The sequence below is a fragment of the Panulirus ornatus genome, chromosome 25, assembly GCF_036320965.1.
Source record: "Panulirus ornatus isolate Po-2019 chromosome 25, ASM3632096v1, whole genome shotgun sequence".
NCBI lineage: Eukaryota > Metazoa > Arthropoda > Malacostraca > Decapoda > Palinuridae > Panulirus > Panulirus ornatus.
Genome location: NC_092248.1, coordinates 25814929 through 25834211, shown reverse-complemented (window position 1 = coordinate 25834211; position 19283 = coordinate 25814929). Strand labels below are relative to the sequence as shown.

General features: G+C 41.7%; 1 protein-coding gene across 1 annotated transcript in view; it reads right to left on the bottom strand.

Annotated features, from left to right (window-relative positions):
* The window catches only part of LOC139757322 (glutamate receptor ionotropic, kainate glr-3-like), an 82507-nt gene that overhangs the window by 25348 nt on the left and 37876 nt on the right, over window positions 1–19283 (bottom strand). The window contains exon 4 of the mRNA XM_071677746.1: window positions 17723–17953. Within this exon, the coding sequence (XP_071533847.1) occupies window positions 17723–17953 (231 nt within the window). The remainder of the gene's footprint in view (window positions 1–17722; window positions 17954–19283) is intronic.

The following is a 19283-nucleotide window of genomic DNA, read 5'->3' as shown; positions in this document are numbered from 1 at the left end:
ACACGTTGGTTTGAGTGTGAGTCTGAAAGGAGAAGACTAAGGGGAAGTGCAGTATTTTAGGTACCTGAGACTGAATCTGACAGTAGCGCTTTAAGGATGCGATGCACGGGGACATAAATAAGTAAGTACGGAAGAGGATACATGTATTGTAAACGAAATATTTGAGCACAGTGTGTGGCGTGAGAGGGGTTCATCGAGTAAGTAATAAAATAGTAAGCGAGAGGGGCGGTACTAAGAAGTGTATGACCGGGAGAGATGAAAAGGGTGTGATGAAATGGTTTGGAAATGTAGAGAAAGTGAGTGGAGAGAGGTCGACATAGTGGATAAGTCATAGAAGTGAAGGGACCAAGGAGAAGAGGAAACTATATAGGAGACGGAGGCATGGAGTGAAAAAGATTCAGAGTGCTCGGGACCTGAACATGCAGGAAGATGGAACGAGTCAACAAGATAGTGTGAATTTAAGTGATGTAGCACTCAGGAAGGCAATGTGCCGTCAGTGAACTGAATCAGGGCATGTAAACGTCTGGGGTAAACCATAGAAAGGTCTTTGGAGCCTGGATGTAGATAGGAAGCTGTGGTTTCGTTGCATTATACATGACAGATAACGAATGGATGTAAGTGAATTGGCCTTCTCTTTGTTTGTTCCTAACGCTAGCTAGCTAATGTGGGAATATCGAACAAGTATAAGAAAACTAAAAAGAAAAACATAATATATATATAACATACTAACTTCCAACAGCCAGAGCGAACCCAAGTCCCCTACGTAGGAGGCGGGAGCACTACTACTAGGCTATGATCAGCAGTATAGCTTCCGCCTCCTACACAGGGGACCCGGGTTCGATCCTGGCTGTTGGAGGTTAGTATGTTATATGGTGGTGCGCGTTCATATGCCCTATTTACGTATAAAAGAGAATTCATGAAAGAAAGAGGCAGGAGGTCAAGAGAAAGGTGCAAGAGGTGAAAAAGAGGGCAAATGAGAGTTGGGAGAGAGAGTATCATAAATTTTAGGGAGAATACAAAGATGCTTTGGAGGGAGGTATATGAAGTGCGAAAGACAAGAGAACAAATGGGAACATCAGTGAAGGGGGCTGATGGGGAGGTAATAACAAGTAGTATTGAGGTGAGAAGGAGTTGGAGTGAGTATTTTGAAGGTTTGCTGAATGTGTTTGATGATAGAGTGGCAGATATAGGGTGTTTTGGTCGAGGTGGTGTGAAAAGTGAGAGGGTCAGGGCGAATGATTTGGTGAACGGAGGAGCGGTAATGAAAGCATTGCAGAAGATGAAAGCCGGCAATGAGGTGGGTTTCGAAGGTATTGAAGTGATATTTATCAAAAAAGGGGGTGGCTGTGTTGACCTGTTGGTAAGGAAACTCACTGTATCAATGGTTCATGGTGAAGTGCTTGAGGAGTGGGGGAATGCATACATAATGCCATTTTACAAAGGCAAAGGGGATAAAGGTGAGTGTTCAAATTACAGAAGTATAAGTTTCTTGAGTATTCCTGCGAAATTATATGGGAGGATACTGATAGAGAGGGTAAAGGCATGTAAAGAGCATCAGATTGGGAAAGAGCAGTGTGGTTTCAAAAGTGGTAGATGTGTGGATCAGGTGTTTGCTTTGAAGAATGTATGTAAGAAATACTTAGAAAAACAGATGGATTTTTGTGTAGCATTTATGGTTCTCGAGAAGGCATATGATAGTGTTGATGGAGATGCTCTGTGGAATGTATTAAGAGTATGTGGTGTGGAAGGCAAGTTGCTGGAAAGAGTGAAAAGTTTTTATCGAGGGTGTAAGGCATGTGTACGAGTACGAAGAGAGGAAAGTGATTGGTTCTCATTGAATGTCGGTTTGCGGTATAGGTGCGTGATGTCTCCATAGGTGTTTAATTTGTTTATGGATGGGATTGTTAAGGAGGTGAATGCAAGAGTTTTGGAGAGAGGTGCAAGTATGCAGTCCTTTCTGGATGGAAGGGCTTAGGAAGTGAGTCAGTTGTTGTTAGCTGGTGATGCAGCGCTGTTCACTGATTCTGGTGAGAAACTGCAGAAGCTGGTGACTGAGTTTGGTAAAGTGTGTGAAATAAGAAAGCTGAGAGTAAATGTGTATAAGAGCACAGTTATTAGGTACAGTAGGGTGGAAGGACAAGTACATTGGGAGGTAAGTTAGAAAGGAGAAAAACCGGAGGAAGTGAAATGTCTTAGATATCAAATACAGCGAAAAAGTATAATACATATATATATATATATATATATATATATATATATATATATATATATATATATATATATATATATATATATATATATATATATATATATATATATATATATTTTTTTTTTTTTTTTTTTTTTTTTTATACTTTGTCGCTGTCTCCCGCGTTTGCGAGGTAGCGCGAGGAAACAGACGAAAGAAATGGCCCAACCCCCATACACACGTACATACACACGTCCACACACGCAAATATACATACCTACACAGCTTTCCATGGTTTACCCCAGACGCCCCACATGCCTTGATTCAATCCACTGACAGCACGTCAACCCCTGTATACCACATCGCTCCAATTCACTCTATTCCTTGCCCTCCTTTCACCCTCCTGCATGTTCAGGCCCCGATCACACAAAATCTTTTTCACTCCATCTTTCCACCTCCAATTTGGTCTCCCTCTTCTCCTCGTTCCCTCCACCTCCGACACATATATCCTCTTGGTCAATCTTTCCTCACTCATTCTCTCCATGTGCCCAAACCATTTCAAAACACCCTCTTCTGCTCTCTCAACCACGCTCTTTTTATTTCCACACATCTCTCTTACCCTTACGTTACTTACTCGATCAAACCACCTCACACCACACATTGTCCTCAAACATCTCATTTCCAGCACATCCATCCTCCTGCGCACAACTCTATCCATAGCCCACGCCTCGCAACCATACAACATTGTTGGAACCACTATTCCTTCAAACATACCCATTTTTGCTTTCCGAGATAATGTTCTCGACTTCCACACATTTTTCAAGGCTCCCAAAATTTTCGCCCCCTCCCCCACCCTATGATCCACTTCCGCTTCCATGGTTCCATCCGCTGACAGATCCACTCCCAGATATCTAAAACACTTCACTTCCTCCAGTTTTTCTCCATTCAAACTCACCTCCCAATTGACTTGACCCTCAACCCTACTGTACCTAATAACCTTGCTCTTATTCACATTTACTCTTAACTTTCTTCTTCCACACACTTTACCAAACTCAGTCACCAGCTTCTGCAGTTTCTCACATGAATCAGCCACCAGCGCTGTATCATCAGCGAACAACAACTGACTCACTTCCCAAGCTCTCTCATCCCCAACAGACTTCATACTTGCCCCTCTTTCCAGGACTCTTGCATTTACCTCCCTAACAACCCCATCCATAAACAAATTAAACAACCATGGAGACATCACACACCCCTGCCGCAAACCTACATTCACTGAGAACCAATCACTTTCCTCTCTTCCTACACGTACACATGCCTTACATCCTCGATAAAAACTTTTCACTGCTTCTAACAACTTGCCTCCCACACCATATATTCTTAATACCTTCCACAGAGCATCTCTATCAGCTCTATCATATGCCTTCTCCAGATCCATAAATGCTACATACAAATCCATTTGCTTTTCTAAGTATTTCTCACATACATTCTTCAAAGCAAACACCTGATCCACACATCCTCTACCACTTCTGAAACCGCACTGCTCTTCCCCAATCTGATGCTCTGTACATGCCTTCACCCTCTCAATCAATACCCTCCCATATAGTTTACCAGGAATACTCAACAAACTTATACCTCTGTAATTTGAGCACTCACTCTTATCCCCTTTGCCTTTGTACAATGGCACTATGCACGCATTCCGCCAATCCTCAGGCACCTCACCATGAGTCATACATACATTAAATAACCTTACCAACCAGTCAACAATACAGTCACCCCCCTTTTTTAATAAATTCCACTGCAATACCATCCAAGCCTGCTGCCCTGCTGACTTTCATCTTCCGCAAAGCTTTTGATACCTCTTCTCTGTTTACCAAATCATTTTCCCTAACCCTCTCACTTTGCACACCACCTCGACCAAGCACCTATATCAGCCACTCTGTCATCAGACACATTCAACAAACCCCATTATATATATATATATATAGTATATATATATATATATATATATTAATATATATATATAATAATATATATATATATATATAAATATATATATATATACATATATATATATATATATTATATATATATATATACATATATATATATATAATATATATATATATTATATATATTATATAATATATATATATATTATATATATATTATTATATATATATATATATATACATATATATATATCATACAAACTCCAACAGCCAGAGCGAACCCAAGTCCCCTGCGTAGGAGGCGGAGCACTACTACTAGGCTATGATCAGCAGTATAGCTTCCGCCTCCTACACAGGGGACCCGGTTCGATCCTGGCTGTTGGAGGTTAGTATGTTATATGGTGGTGCGCGTTCATATGCCCTATATTTTTTTTTTATTTTTATTATATATATATATATAATATAATATATATATAATATATATATATATTTTTTTTTTTTTTTTTCTTTTTTTTTTTTTTTTTTTTTTTTTCTTTTTTTTTTTTTTTCTTTTTTTTTTTTTTTTTATACTTTGTCGCTGTCTCCGGCGTTTGCGAGGTAGCGCGAGGAAAACAGACGAAAGAAATGGCCCAACCCCCATACACACGTACATACACACGTCCACACACGCAAATACTACATACCTACACAGCTTTCCATGGTTTACCCCAGACGCCCCACATGCCTTGATTCAATCCACTGACAGCACGTCAACCCCTGTATACCACATCGCTCCAATTCACTCTATTCCTTGCCCTCCTTTCACCCTCCTGCATGTTCAGGCCCCGATCACACAAAATCTTTTTCACTCCATCTTTCCACCTCCAATTTGGTCTCCTCTTCTCCTCGTTCCCTCCACCTCCGACACATATATCCTCTTGGTCAATCTTTCTCACCATTCTCGTCAATGTGCCCCAAACCATTTCAAAACACCCTCTTCTGCTCTCTCAACCACGCTCTTTTTATTTCCACCATCTCTCTTACCCTTTACGTTACTTACTCGATCAAACCACCTCACACCACACATTGTCCTCAAACATCTCATTTCCAGCACATCCATCCTCCTGCGCACAACTCTATCATAGCCCACGCCTCGCAACCATACAACAGTGTTGGAACCACTATTCCTTCAAACATACCCATTTTTGCTTTCCGAGATAATGTTCTCGACTTCCACACATTTTTCAAGGCTCCCAAAATTTTCGCCCCCTCCCCCACCCTATGATCCACTTCCGCTTCCATGGTTCCATCCGCTGACAGATCCACTCCCAGATATCCTAAAACACATCACTTCCTCCAGTTTTTTCTCCATTCAAACTCACCTCCCAATTGACTTGACCTCATCCCTTCTGTACCTAATAACCTTGCTCTTATTCACATTTACTCTTAACTTTCTTCTTCCATGTTTCTTAAATCCTGGTGGAATCGTTCACTCTGTTCTTCACTTAGGTCACCAAGGTTGTCTGGGAAACGATCCAAGTGAATGTGGCGGTAATGCACTTGGTGCTCGTTTTACAGCCAAGTTGACGGAAATAGAGAGCATTTTCCCTCCACTAGTTCAGAGTAGTTACCTGCTTTATAGTTGCCAAGAAAATTCCTTACAATGAGAGTGAACGAAGACCATGCATCTGCCTCTGCATTGTTCATTGATTCTTGGAAGTATGGGTCTCTCATGAGTTCCTTGATTTGCGGCTCGTCGAAAATATCTGCCTCTAGCTTCTCCATGCTCAAGCGCTGGAAATTTTCTGCATATGTAGTCAAAAGCAGTGTGTCCTTCTTTGTTCAAAGCCTTCTCAAACTGTTTCATTAAACGTAGTCTGATGTGCAGTGGTGGTACAATGATCTTATATCTGTCAACCAAGGATTCTGCCATTGCATTCTTTTCTCCAACCACCATGTTTTCTATCAGAGGCCATTGTTTTTTTCACCCGGTGCTCATCCTTAGTTCTATACCCCAAAGACAGATAAAGCAGGGATACTTGGTGTATCCACTTTGCTGACCCAAGAGAAAAGTCACCATCTTAAGATCCATCCAGATTAGCCACTGGTGATCGTGGTATATCTTCTCTAAGACCAAGGCTATTGTTTCTTGCTGTTCAGTCATCTTAGTTGAGTGACCAACCGGATTGATCAATTTTTGTTGTCATTGTGTAGAAGCACACATTTTAAGTTCCAAACGTATCACCAACTTCTGCAATTTCTCACTTGAATCAGCCACCAGTGCTGCACCATCGACGAACAACAACTGACTCACTTCCCAAGCTCTCTTACTCTCACCAAACGTTTCACCCAACATTCTCTCTTCTTTCCTGAAAACCTCTACAAATCCTCACTTTCGCCTCCACAAGATAATGATCAACATCCCTACAGTTGCACCTCTCGGCACATTAACACGCAAAAGTCTCTCTTTCGCGCGCCAATCAATTAACAAGTAATCCAATAACGCTCTCTGGCCATCTCTCCTACTTACATACGTATGCTTATGTGTATCTCTCTTTTTAAACCAGGTATTCCCAATCACTAGTCTTTTTCAGCACATACATCTACAAGCTCTTCACCATTTCCATTTACAACACTGAACACCCCATGCACACCAATTATTCCCTCAACTGCCACATTACTCAACTATGAATGCTAGGCATGCTAAACGCTAGCTAAGGGAATGTATAATAGGAAACAACTATTCGAAATACTAAGTACTCGAATACCCTTCGTCTCACTATGGTGAGCAACGGGGTCTATCGGTTGTTTCCGAACAGAACACATAGCCAGCTGATAGCTGGCTATGTGTGCTATATATATATATAAATATATATATATATATGAGAAGGAAGAGAAGAAAGTGATTGGTTCTCAGTGAATGTCGGTTTGCGGCAGGGGTGTGTGATATCTCCATGGTTGTTTAATTTGTTTATGGATGGGATTGTTAAGGAGGTGAATGCAAGAGTTTTGGAGAGAGGTGCAAGTATGCAGTCCTTTCTGGATGGAAGGGCTTAGGAAGTGAGTCAGTTGTTGTTCGCTGATGATACAGCGCTGTGGCTGATTCATGTAAGAAACTGCAGAAGCTGGTGACTGAGTTTGGTAAAGTGTGTGAAAGAAGAAAGTTAAGAGTAAATGTGAATAAGAGCAAGGTTATTAGGTACAGTAGGGTTTGCGGGACAAGTCAATTGAGAGGTGAATTTGAATGGAGAAAAACTGGAGGAAGTGAAGTCTCTAAGGTATCTGGGAGTGGTTTTGGCAGCGGATGGAACCATGGAAGCGGAAGTGAATCATAGGGTGGGGGAGGGGGCGAAAATTCTGGGAGAATAAAAAGATGTTTTGGAAGGAGGTAAATAAAGTGCGTAAAACATGACGAATGGGAACATCGGTGAATGGGGCTAATGGGGAGGTGATTACAAGTAGTGGTGATGTGAGAAGGAGATGCAGTGAGTATTTTGAAGGTTTGTTGAATGTGTTTGATGATAGAGTGGCAGATATAGGGTGTTTTGGTCGAGGTGGTGTCCGAAGTGACACGGTTATGAAGAATGATTTCATAAACAGAACAGAGATAGTAAACTCTGTGCGCAGATTAAAGCCGGCAAGGCATCGGGTTTGGATGGTACTGCAGTGGAATTTATTAAAAAAAGGGGTGACTGTATTGTTGACTGGTTAGTAAGGTTATGTAATGTATGTATGATTCATGGTGAGGTGCCTGAGGATTGGCGGAATGCATGCATAGTGCCATTGCACAAAGGCAAAGGGGATAAGAGTGAGTGCTCAAATTACAGAGGTATAAGTTTGTTGAGAAAAAAAAAAAAAAAATATATATATATATATATATATATAACATACTAACTTCCAACAGCCAGATCGAACCCCAAAAGGATTCCTTTGCGACAGGCGAGAGCGCTACCCCGCTACGTAAGATCGTCTAAACATGGAAATGACTATTCGAATACTATATACTCGAATACCCTTCGTCTCACTATGGTGAGCAACGGGGTTTACACCAGTCATTTCCCATCTGAGGCTATCACATCCTAGCAGTAGCGGTCCCGCCTGTTGCACAGGGGTCCCGGGTTCGATCCTGGCTGTTGGGAAATTTGTATATTCTATGAAGGTGCGCATTCATATGCACTTTGTTCGTATTCATATACCTCTGCGTTGTACAGTTAAGTATGGCCCGTATCCCAGTGTCCGGGTCTCTTTCTTCCATGGTTCTTAAATCCTGGTGGAATCGTTCACTCTGTTCTTCACTTAGGTCACCAAGGTTGTCTGGGAAACGATCCAAGTGAATGTGGCGGTAATGCACTTGGTGCTCGTTTTACAGCCAAGTTGACGGAAATAGAGAGCATTTTCTCCACTTGTTCAGAGTAGTTACCTGCTTTATAGTTGCCAAGAAAATTCCTTACAATGAGAGTGAACGAAGACCATGCATCTGCCTCTGCATTGTTCATTGATTCTTGGAAGTATGGGTCTCTCATGAGTTCCTTGATTTGCGGCTCGTCGAAAATATCTGCCTCTAGCTTCTCCATGCTCAAGCGCTGGAAATTTTCTGCATATGTAGTCAAAGCAGGAGTGTCCTTCTTTGTTCAAAGCCTTCTCAAACTGTTTCATTAAACCTAGTTTGATGTGCAGTGGTGGTACAATGATCTTATATCTGTCAACCAAGGATTCTGCCATTGCATTCTTTTCTCCAACCACCATGTTTTCTATCAGAGGCCATTGTTTTTTTTCACCCGGTGCTCATCCTTAGTTCTACTACCCCAAAGACAGATAAAGCAGGGATACTTGGTGTATCCCCTTTGCTGACCCAAGAGAAAAGTCACCATCTTAAGATCCATCCAGATTAGCCACTGGTGATCGTGGTATATCTTCTCTAAGACCAAGGCTATTGTTTCTTGCTGTTCAGTCATCTTAGTTGAGTGACCAACCGGATTGATCAATTTTTGTTGTCATTGTGTAGAAGCACACATTTTTAGTTCCAACGTAGTCACCAACTTCTGCAATTTCTCACTTGAATCAGCCACCAGTGCTGCACCATCGACGAACAACAACTGACTCACTTCCTAGGCCTTCTCATTCCCACCATACAGTATACTCGCCCCTCTCTCCAAAACTCACATTTGCCTCCCTAACCACCCCATCCATAAACAAATTAAACAACCATGGGACATCACACACCCCCTGTCGCAGACTGACCTTCACTGTCAGCCAATCACTTTCCTTCTTTCTACTCGTACAAATGCCTTTCATCCTTGATAATAACTTTTCACTGCTTCTAGCAGCTTACCTCTCACACCATATATTCTTAAGACCTTCCACAAAGCATCTTCATCAACCCGATCATATGCTTTCTCTAGACCCATAAATGCTACATACAAATCCATTTGCTTTTCTAAGTATTTCTCACATACATTCTTCAAAGCAAACACCTGATCCACACATCCTCTACCACTTCTGAAACCGCACTGCTCTTCCCCAATCTGATGCTCTGTACATGCCGTCGCCCTCTCAATCAATACCCTCCATAGAGTTTTACCAGGAATACTCAACAAACTTATACCTCTGTAATTTGAGCACTCACTCTTATCCCCTTTGCCTTTGTAGAGTGGCACTATGCATGCATTCCGCCAATCCTCAGGCACTTCACCATGATCCATACATACAGTGAAAATCCTTACCAACCAATCAAAAGCAGTCACCCCCCTTTTTTAATAAATTCCACTGCAATACCATCCAAGCCTGCTGCCCTGCTGACTTTCATCTTCCGCAAAGCTTTTACTACCTCTTCTCTCTTTACCAAATCATTTTCAGTAACCCTCTCACTTTGCACGCCACCTCGACCAAAACAGCCTATATCTGCAACTCTATCATCAAACACATTCAACAGACCTTCAAAATACTCACTCCATCTTCTCACATCACCCATTTGTTCCCTCGTCTTACGCACTTTATTCAACTTCTTCCAAAACGTCTTTTTATTCTCCTTAAAATTTAATGATACTCTCTCACCCCAACTCTCATTTGCCCTCTTTTTCACCTCTTACACCTTTCTCTTGACCTCCTGCCTCTTTCTTTTATACATCTCCCACTCATTTGCATTCTTTCCCTGCAAAAATCGTCCAAATGCCTCTCTCTTCTCTTTCACTACTAATGATACTTTTTCATCCCACCACTCACTACCCTTTCTAATCTGCCCACCTCCCACGCTTCTCATGCCACACGCATCTCTTGCGGAAACCACCACTGCTTCCCTAAATACATCCCATTCCTCCTCCACTCCCCTTACGTCCTTTGTTCTCACCTTTTTCCATTCTGTACTCAGTCTCTCCTGATACTTCCTCACACAATTCTCCTTCCCAAGCTCTCTTACTCTCACCAAACGTTTCACCCCAACATTCTCTCTTCTTTTCTCAACACCTCTAGAAATCTCCTTCGCCTCCACAAGATAATGATCAGACATCCCTACAGTTGCACCTCTCGGCACATTAACACGCAAAAGTCTCTCTTTCGCGCGCCAATCAATTAACAAGTAATCCAATAACGCTCTCTGGCCATCTCTCCTACTTACATACGTATACTTACGTATATCTCTCTTTTTAAACCAGGTATTCCCAATCACTAGTCCTTTTTCAGCACATACATCTACAAGCTCTTCACCATTTCCATTTACAACACTAAACACCCCATGTACTCCAATTATTCCCTCAACTGCCACATTACTCAACTATGAATGCTAGGCATGCTGACCGCTAGGCTAAGGGACTGTATAATAGGAAACAACTATTCGAAATACTAAGTACTCGAATACCCTTCGTCTCACTATGGTGAGCAACGGGGTCTATCGGTTGTTTCCGAACAGAACACATAGCCAGCTGATAGCTGGCTATGTGTGCTATATATATATATATATATATATATATATATATATATATATATATATATTTTTTTTTTTTTTTTTTTTTTTTTCAAACTATCGCCATTTCCCGCGTTAGCGAGGTAGCGTTAAGAACAGAGAACTGGGCCACTGAGGGAATATCCTCACCTGGCCCCCTTCTCTGTTCCTTCTTTTGGAAAATTAAAAAAAAAATTGAGAGGGGAGGATTTCCAGCCTCCCGCTCCCTCCCCTTTTAGTCGCCTTCTACGACACGCAGGGAATACGTGGGAAGTATTCTTTCTCCCCTATCCCCAGGGATATATATATATATATATATATATATATATATATATATATATATATATATATATATATATGAAGCGTCTGGGGTAAACCATGGAAAGCTGTGTAGGTATGTGTATTTGCGTGGGTGGACATGTGTATATGCATGTGTATGGGGGGGGGTTGGGCCATTTCTTTCGTCTGTTTCCTTGCGCTACCTCGCAAACGCGGGAGACAGCGACAAAGTAAAAAAAAAAAAAAAAAAAAAAAAAAAAGAAAAATATATATATATATATATATATATATATATATATATATATATATATATATATATATATACACATATATATGCAAATGAGTGGGAGAGGTATAAAAGGAAGAGGCAGGAGGTCAAGAGAAAGGTGCAAGAGGTGAAAAAGAGGGCAAATGAGAGTTGGGGTGAGAGAGTATCATGAAAATTCTGGGAGAATAAAAAGATGTTTTGGAAGGAGGTAAATAAAGTGCGTAAGACAAGGGAGCAAATGGGAACTTCAGTGAAGGGGGCTAATGGGGAGGTGATTACAAGTAGTGGTGATGTGAGAAGGAGATGGAGTGAGTATTTTGAAGGTTTGTTGAATGTGTTTGATGACAGAGTGGCAGATATAGGGTGTTTTGGTCGAGGTGGTGTGCAAAGTGAGAGAGTTAGGGAAAATGATTTCGTAAATAGAGAAGAGGTAGTAAAAGCTTTACGGAAGATGAAAGCCGGCAAGACAGCAGGTTTGGATGGTATTGCAGTGGAATTTATTAAAAAAGGGGTGACTGTATTGTTGACTGGTTAGTAAGGTTATGTAATGTATGTATGATTCATGGTGAGGTGCCTAAGGATCGGCGGAATGCTTGCATAGTGCCATTGCACAAAGGCAAAGGGGATAAGAGTGAGTGCTCAAATTACAGAGGTATAAGTTTGTTGAGTATTCCTGGTAAATTATATGGGAGGGTTTTGATTGAGAGGGTGAAGGCATGTACAGAGCATCAGATTGGGGAAGAGCAGTGTGGTTTTAGAAGTGGCAGAGGATGTGTGGATCAGGTGTTTTGCTTTGGAGAATGTATGTGAGAAATACTTAGAAAAGCAAATAGATTTGTATGTAGCATTTATGGATCTGGAGAAGGCATATAATAGAGTTGATAGAGATGCTCTGTGGAAGGTTTTAAGAATATATGGTGTGGGAGGCAAATTGTTAGAAGCAGTGAAAAGTTTTTATCGAGGATGTAAGGCATGTGTACGTGTAGGAGGAGAGGAAAGTGATTGGTTCTCAGTGAATGTAGGTTTGCGGCAGGGGTGTGTGATATCTCCATGGTTGTTTAATTTGTTTATGGATGGGTTGTTAGGGAGGTGAATGCAAGAGTTTTGGAAAGAGGGGCAAGTATGAAGTCTGTTGTGGATGAGAGAGCTTGGGAAGTGAGTCAGTTGTTGTTCGCTGATGATACAGCGCTGGTGGCTGATTCATGTAAGAAACTGCAGAAGCTGGCGACTGAGTTTGGTAAAGTGTGTGAAAGAAGAAAGTTAAGAGTAAATGTGAATAAGAGCAAGGTTATTAGGTACAGTAGGGTTGAGGGTCAAATCAATTGGGAGGTAAGTTTGAATGGAGAAAAACCGGAGGAAGTGAAATGTCTTAGATATCAAATACAGCGAAAAAGTATAATACATATATATATATATATGAGAAGGAAGAGAAGAAAGTGATTGGTTCTCAGTGAATGTCGGTTTGCGGCAGGGGTGTGTGATATCTCCATGGTTGTTTAATTTGTTTATGGATGGGATTGTTAAGGAGGTGAATGCAAGAGTTTTGGAGAGAGGTGCAAGTATGCAGTCCTTTCTGGATGGAAGGGCTTAGGAAGTGAGTCAGTTGTTGTTCGCTGATGATACAGCGCTGTGGCTGATTCATGTAAGAAACTGCAGAAGCTGGTGACTGAGTTTGGTAAAGTGTGTGAAAGAAGAAAGTTAAGAGTAAATGTGAATAAGAGCAAGGTTATTAGGTACAGTAGGGTTTGCGGGACAAGTCAATTGAGAGGTGAATTTGAATGGAGAAAAAGTGGAGGAAGTGAAGTCTCTAAGGTATCTGGGAGTGGTTTTGGCAGCGGATGGAACCATGGAAGCGGAAGTGAATCATAGGGTGGGGGAGGGGGCGAAAATTCTGGGAGAATAAAAAGATGTTTTGGAAGGAGGTAAATAAAGTGCGTAAGACAAGGGAGCAAATGGGAACTTCAGTGAAGGGGCTAATGGGGAGGTGATTACAAGTAGTGGTGATGTGAGAAGGAGATGGAGTGAGTATTTTGAAGGTTTGTTGAATGTGTTTGATGATAGAGTGGCAGATATAGGGTGTTTTGGTCGAGGTGGTGTCCGAAGTGACACGGTTATGAAGAATGATTTCATAAACAGAACAGAGATAGTAAACTCTGTGCGCAGATTAAAGCCGGCAAGGCATCGGGTTTGGATGGTACTGCAGTGGAATTTATTAAAAAAAGGGGTGACTGTATTGTTGACTGGTTAGTAAGGTTATGTAATGTATGTATGATTCATGGTGAGGTGCCTGAGGATTGGCGGAATGCATGCATAGTGCCATTGCACAAAGGCAAAGGGGATAAGAGTGAGTGCTCAAATTACAGAGGTATAAGTTTGTTGAGTATTCCTGGTAAATTATATGGGAGGGTATTGATTGAGAGGGTGAAGGCATGTACAGAGCATCAGATTGGGGAAGAGCAGTGTGGTTTTAGAAGTGGCAGAGGATGTGTGGATCAGGTGTTTGCTTTGAATAATGCATGTAAGAAATATATATAGAAAAGCAAATGGATTTGTATGTAGCATTTATGGTTCTCGAGAAGGCATATGATAGAGTTGATAGAGATGCTCTGTGGAATGTATTAAGAGTATGTGGTGTGGAAGGCAAGTTGCTGGAAAGAGTGAAAAGTTTTTATCGAGGATGTAAGGCATGTGTACGAGTACGAAGAGAAGAAAGTGATTGGTTCTCAGTGAATGTCGGTTTGCGGCAGGGTTATCTGATGTCTCCATGGTTGTTTCATTTGTTTATGGATTGGGTTGTTAGTGAGGTGAATGCAAGAGCTTTTTGTGAGAGGGGCAAGTATACTGTCTTGTGTGGATGAGAGGGCTTGGGAAGTGAGTCAGTTGTTGTTCGCTGATGATTCACCGCTGGTGGCTGATTCGGGTGAGAAACTGCAGAAGCTAGTGACTGAGTTTGGTAAAGTGTGTGAAAAAAGAAAGCTGAAAGCAAATGTGTATAAGTGCAAGGTTGTTAGGTACAGTAGGGTTGCGGGACAAGTCAATTGAGAGGTGAATTTGAATGGAGAAAAAGTGGAGGAAGTGAAGTCTCTAAGGTATCTGGGAGTGGTTTTGGCAGCGGATGGAACGATGGTAGCGGAAGTGAATGATAGGGTTGGAGAGGGGGCGAAGGTTCTTGGAACGTTGAAAAATATATGGAAATCGGGAAAGTGACCTTGGAAAGGAAAAATTGGTATTTTTGAAGGAATAGTGGTTCCAACAATGTTATGTGGTTGCGAGGCGTGGTAGGGTTGTGCGGAGGAGGGTGGATGTGCTAGAAATGAGATGTTTTTGGACAATACTTGGTGTGAGGTGGTTTGATCGAGTATGTACTGAAAAGGTAAAGAGATATGTGGTAATAAAAAGAGTGTGGTTGAGAGAGCAGAAGAGGGTGTATTGAAATGGTTTGGTCACATGGAGAAAATGATTGAGGACAGATTGACAAAGAGGATATATGTATCAGAGGTGGAGGGAACGAGAAGTGGTAGACCAAACTGGAGGTGGAAGGCTGGAATGAAAGAATTTTGATCGATCGGGCCTTGACCATGCAGGAAAGGCGTGCACTGAATGAAAGGAATTGAAGCGATATGGTATACCGGGTAGACGTGCTGTCAGTGAACTGAACCAGGGCATGTGAAGCGTCTGGGTAATCCATGGAAATTTTTTGAGCCTGGATGTGGACAGGGAGCTATGGTTTTGGTGTATTATACATGACAGCTCGAGACTGAGTGTGAATGAATGTAGCCTTTGTTGTCTTTTCCCAGCGCTACCTCGCGCGCGTGCGGGGGGAAGCGGGATGTTGTTTCTTGTGTGGCGAGATGGCGAAGGGAATGAGTAAAGGCAGACAGTATGAATTATGTACATGTGTATATATGAATATGTCAGTGTATGTATATGTATGTATACGTTGAAATGTATAGGTATATGTGCGTGTGTGGACGTGTATATATATACATGTGTACCTGGGTGGTTGGGCCATTCTTTCTTCTGTTTCCTTGTGCTACCTCGCTAACGCAGGAGACAGCGACAAAGTATAATAAATGAATAGATACAAATATACATATATATATATATCATACAAACTCCAACAGCCAGGATCGAACCCAGGACTCCTTTGCGACAGGCGAGAGCGCTACCGCTACGCTATGATCGCCCTAACAGGGAAATGACTATTCGAATACTATATACTCGAATACCCTTCGTCTCACGTTAGTGAGCAACGGGGTTTACACCAGTCATTTCCCATCTGAGGCTATCACATCCTAGCAGTAGCGGTCCCGCCTGTTGCACAGGGGTCCCGGGTTCGATCCTGGCTGTTGGAAATTTGTATATTCTATGAAGGTGCGCATTCATATGCACTTTGTTCGTATTCATATACCTCTGCGTTGTACAGTTAAGTATGGGTATCCCAGTGTCCCCGGGTATCTTTCTTCCATGGTTCTTAAATCCTGGTGGAATCGTTCACTCTGTTCTTCACTTAGGTCACCAAGGTTGTCTGGGAAACGATCCAAGTGAATGTGGCGGTAATGCACTTGGTGCTCGTTTTACAGCCAAGTTGACGGAAATAGAGAGCATTTTCTCTACTAGTTCAGAGTAGTTATCTGCTTTATAGTTGCCAAGAAAATTCCTTACAATGAGAGTGAACGAAGACCATGCATCTGCCTCTGCATTGTTCATTGATTCTTGGAAGTATGGGTCTCTCATGAGTTCCTTGATTTGCGGCTCGTCGAAAATATCTGCCTCTAGCTTCTCCATGCTCAGCGCTGGAAATTTTCTGCATATGTAGTCAAAGCAGTGTGTCCTTCTTTGTTCAAAGCCTTCTCAAACTGTTTCATTAAACGTAGTCTGATGTGCAGTGGTGGTACAATGATCTTATGTCTGTCAACCAAGGATTCTGCCATTGCATTCTTTTCTCCAACCACCATGTTTTCTATCAGAGGCCATTGTTTTTTTTCACCCGGTGCTCATCCTTAGCTCTACTACCCCAAAGACAGATAAAGCAGGGATACTTGGTGTATCCACTTTGCTGACCCAAGAGAAAAGTCACCATCTTAAGATCCATCCAGATTAGCCACTGGTGATCGTGGTATATCTTCTCTAAGACCAAGGCTATTGTTTCTTGCTGTTCAGTCATCTTAGTTGAGTGACCAACCGGGATTGATCAATTTTTGTTGTCATTGTGTAGAAGCACACATTTTTAGTTCCAAACGTAGTCACCAACTTCTGCAATTTCTCACTTGAATCAGCCACCAGTGCTGCACCATCGACGAACAACAACTGACTCACTTCCTAGGCCTTCTCATTCCCAACAGACAGTATACTCGCCCCTCTCTCCAAAACTCACATTTGCCTCCCTAACCACCCCATCATAAACAAATTAAACAACCATGGGGACATCACACACCCCCTGTCGCAGACTGACCTTCACTGTCAGCCAATCACTTTCCTTTCTTCTACTCGTACAAATGCCTTTCATCCTTGATAATAACTTTTCACTGCTTCTAGCAGCTTACCTCTCACACCATATATTCTTAAGACCTTCCACAAAGCATCTTCATCAACCCGATCATATGCTTTCTCTAGACCCATAAATGCTACATACAAATCCATTTGCTTTTCTAAGTATTTCTCACATACATTCTTCAAAGCAAACACCTGATCCACACATCCTCTACATCTTCTGAGACCACGTTACTCTTCCCCAATCTGATGCTCTGTACATGCCGTCGCCCTCTCAATCAATACCCTCCCATATAATTTACCAGGAATATTCAGGAAATCTATACCTCTGTAATTTGAACACTCACCTTTATCCCCTTTGCCTTTGTAGAGTGGCACTATGCATGCATTCCGCCAATCCTCAGGCACTTCACCATGATCCATACATACAGTGAAAATCCTTACCAACCAATCAAAAGCAGTCACCCCCTTTGTAATGAATTCAACAGCAACACCACCCAAACCCGCCGTCTTGCCGGATTTCATTTTCCGCAGGGCTTTCCTCACACACACACTCACCTGTGTGTGTGTGTGTGTGCGTGTGTGTGTGTGTGTGTAGGGGGGGTGCAAATTTGTGATGTATCACTTACCTGCATATTTCTTTCAATTTTCTGAACATCAGAATTAGGATGTGTTTCCAACACCGTATTGAGAGAGCTATTTTTATAGCTCATTCCCCATTGCCAGCCACGACGGACCAGCAGGTCTTGGAAGGTGTTGATCTCAGGCAACTTGTCTTGCATGACTAAGTGCGCCACAAGGGAGGAGCGGTAGGCGATGGTCAGAATTGTGCACACTAATAGCCACGGTCCTACCAGCATCTGCCAGGGTAGAGCACGTCATGTAAGGTCCACCATCATCATGAACACAGCTGCTGATATTAATAAACATGTCCACACACACACCTGATAAATATATGCGGATGAAGAGGATCTTTACAATTTATCGTTAGGAGAAATGATCAGCGAATCAAAGAATGAATTAAGCGAGACAACGAGAAAAGATTTTCTCTCTGACAGAGAAACAGGACCAAAATTGAAAGAAAACGAGAATCAGATGCATAAAAAGTGCCATAGGATGAAAGAGGGAAATATGGCACAAAGATTTATAATCTAATGTCATGATAACAGAGTCAGAGCTGTTGAGGGAATAGGAAGCGCGTGTGAAAGAAACATGAGCGCCATCTTAGGATGTTCCTGAAACGCATCAACAGTAAGAAACTCATAAAAACTGGGAACAGGGCACAGAATCCGATTTCAGGGATGAACGACAAAATTGGAGGATACTGACTAATGGTAAAAGAATATATCTTAGGACACTGGACAGATGGATGCATCAGATCGTAAAGTGAAGCTGTACGAACAGTAATACACAATGTGAGAGACAGAATAATCTGGGAGGTGTATGGTTCGTTCCATTATAGGCTCAGGACAGTGCAGAGTATTCGGGATCAGTGAATGTTGGCACAAAGCTGTGGGAAGCCAATGGCAGGTAGACTGATGAAGCAACACAACCAACTTACTGCGAGGGACCCACAAGAAGGTTAATGAGACGGAGGGTAAATATAGGGGAGTCATTGATCATTCCTATACTGGAAGAAGACCATATTGATCCGGCTGTAATACATGAAGAAGACCATATTGATCAGGCTGTAATACATGAAGAAGACCATATTGATCAGGCTGTAATACATAAAGAAGACCATATTGATCAAACTGTAATACATGAAGAAGACCATATTGATCAAACTGTAATACATGAAGAAGACCATATTGATCAAACTGTAATACATGAAGAAGACCATATTGATCAAACTGTAATACATGAAGAAGACCATATTGATCAAACTGTAATACATGAAGAAGACCATATTGATCAAACTGTAATACATGAAGAAGGCCATATTGATCAAACTGTAATACATGAAGAAGACCATATTGATCAAACTATAATACATGAAGAAGACCTTACTGATCAAACTGTAATACATGAAGAAGACCATATTGATCAAACTGTAATACATGAAGAAGACCATATTGACCAAACTGTAATACATGAAGACCATATTGATCATGCTGTAATACATGAAGAAGACCATATTGATCAAACTGTAATACATGAAGAAGACCATATTGATCAAACTGTAATACA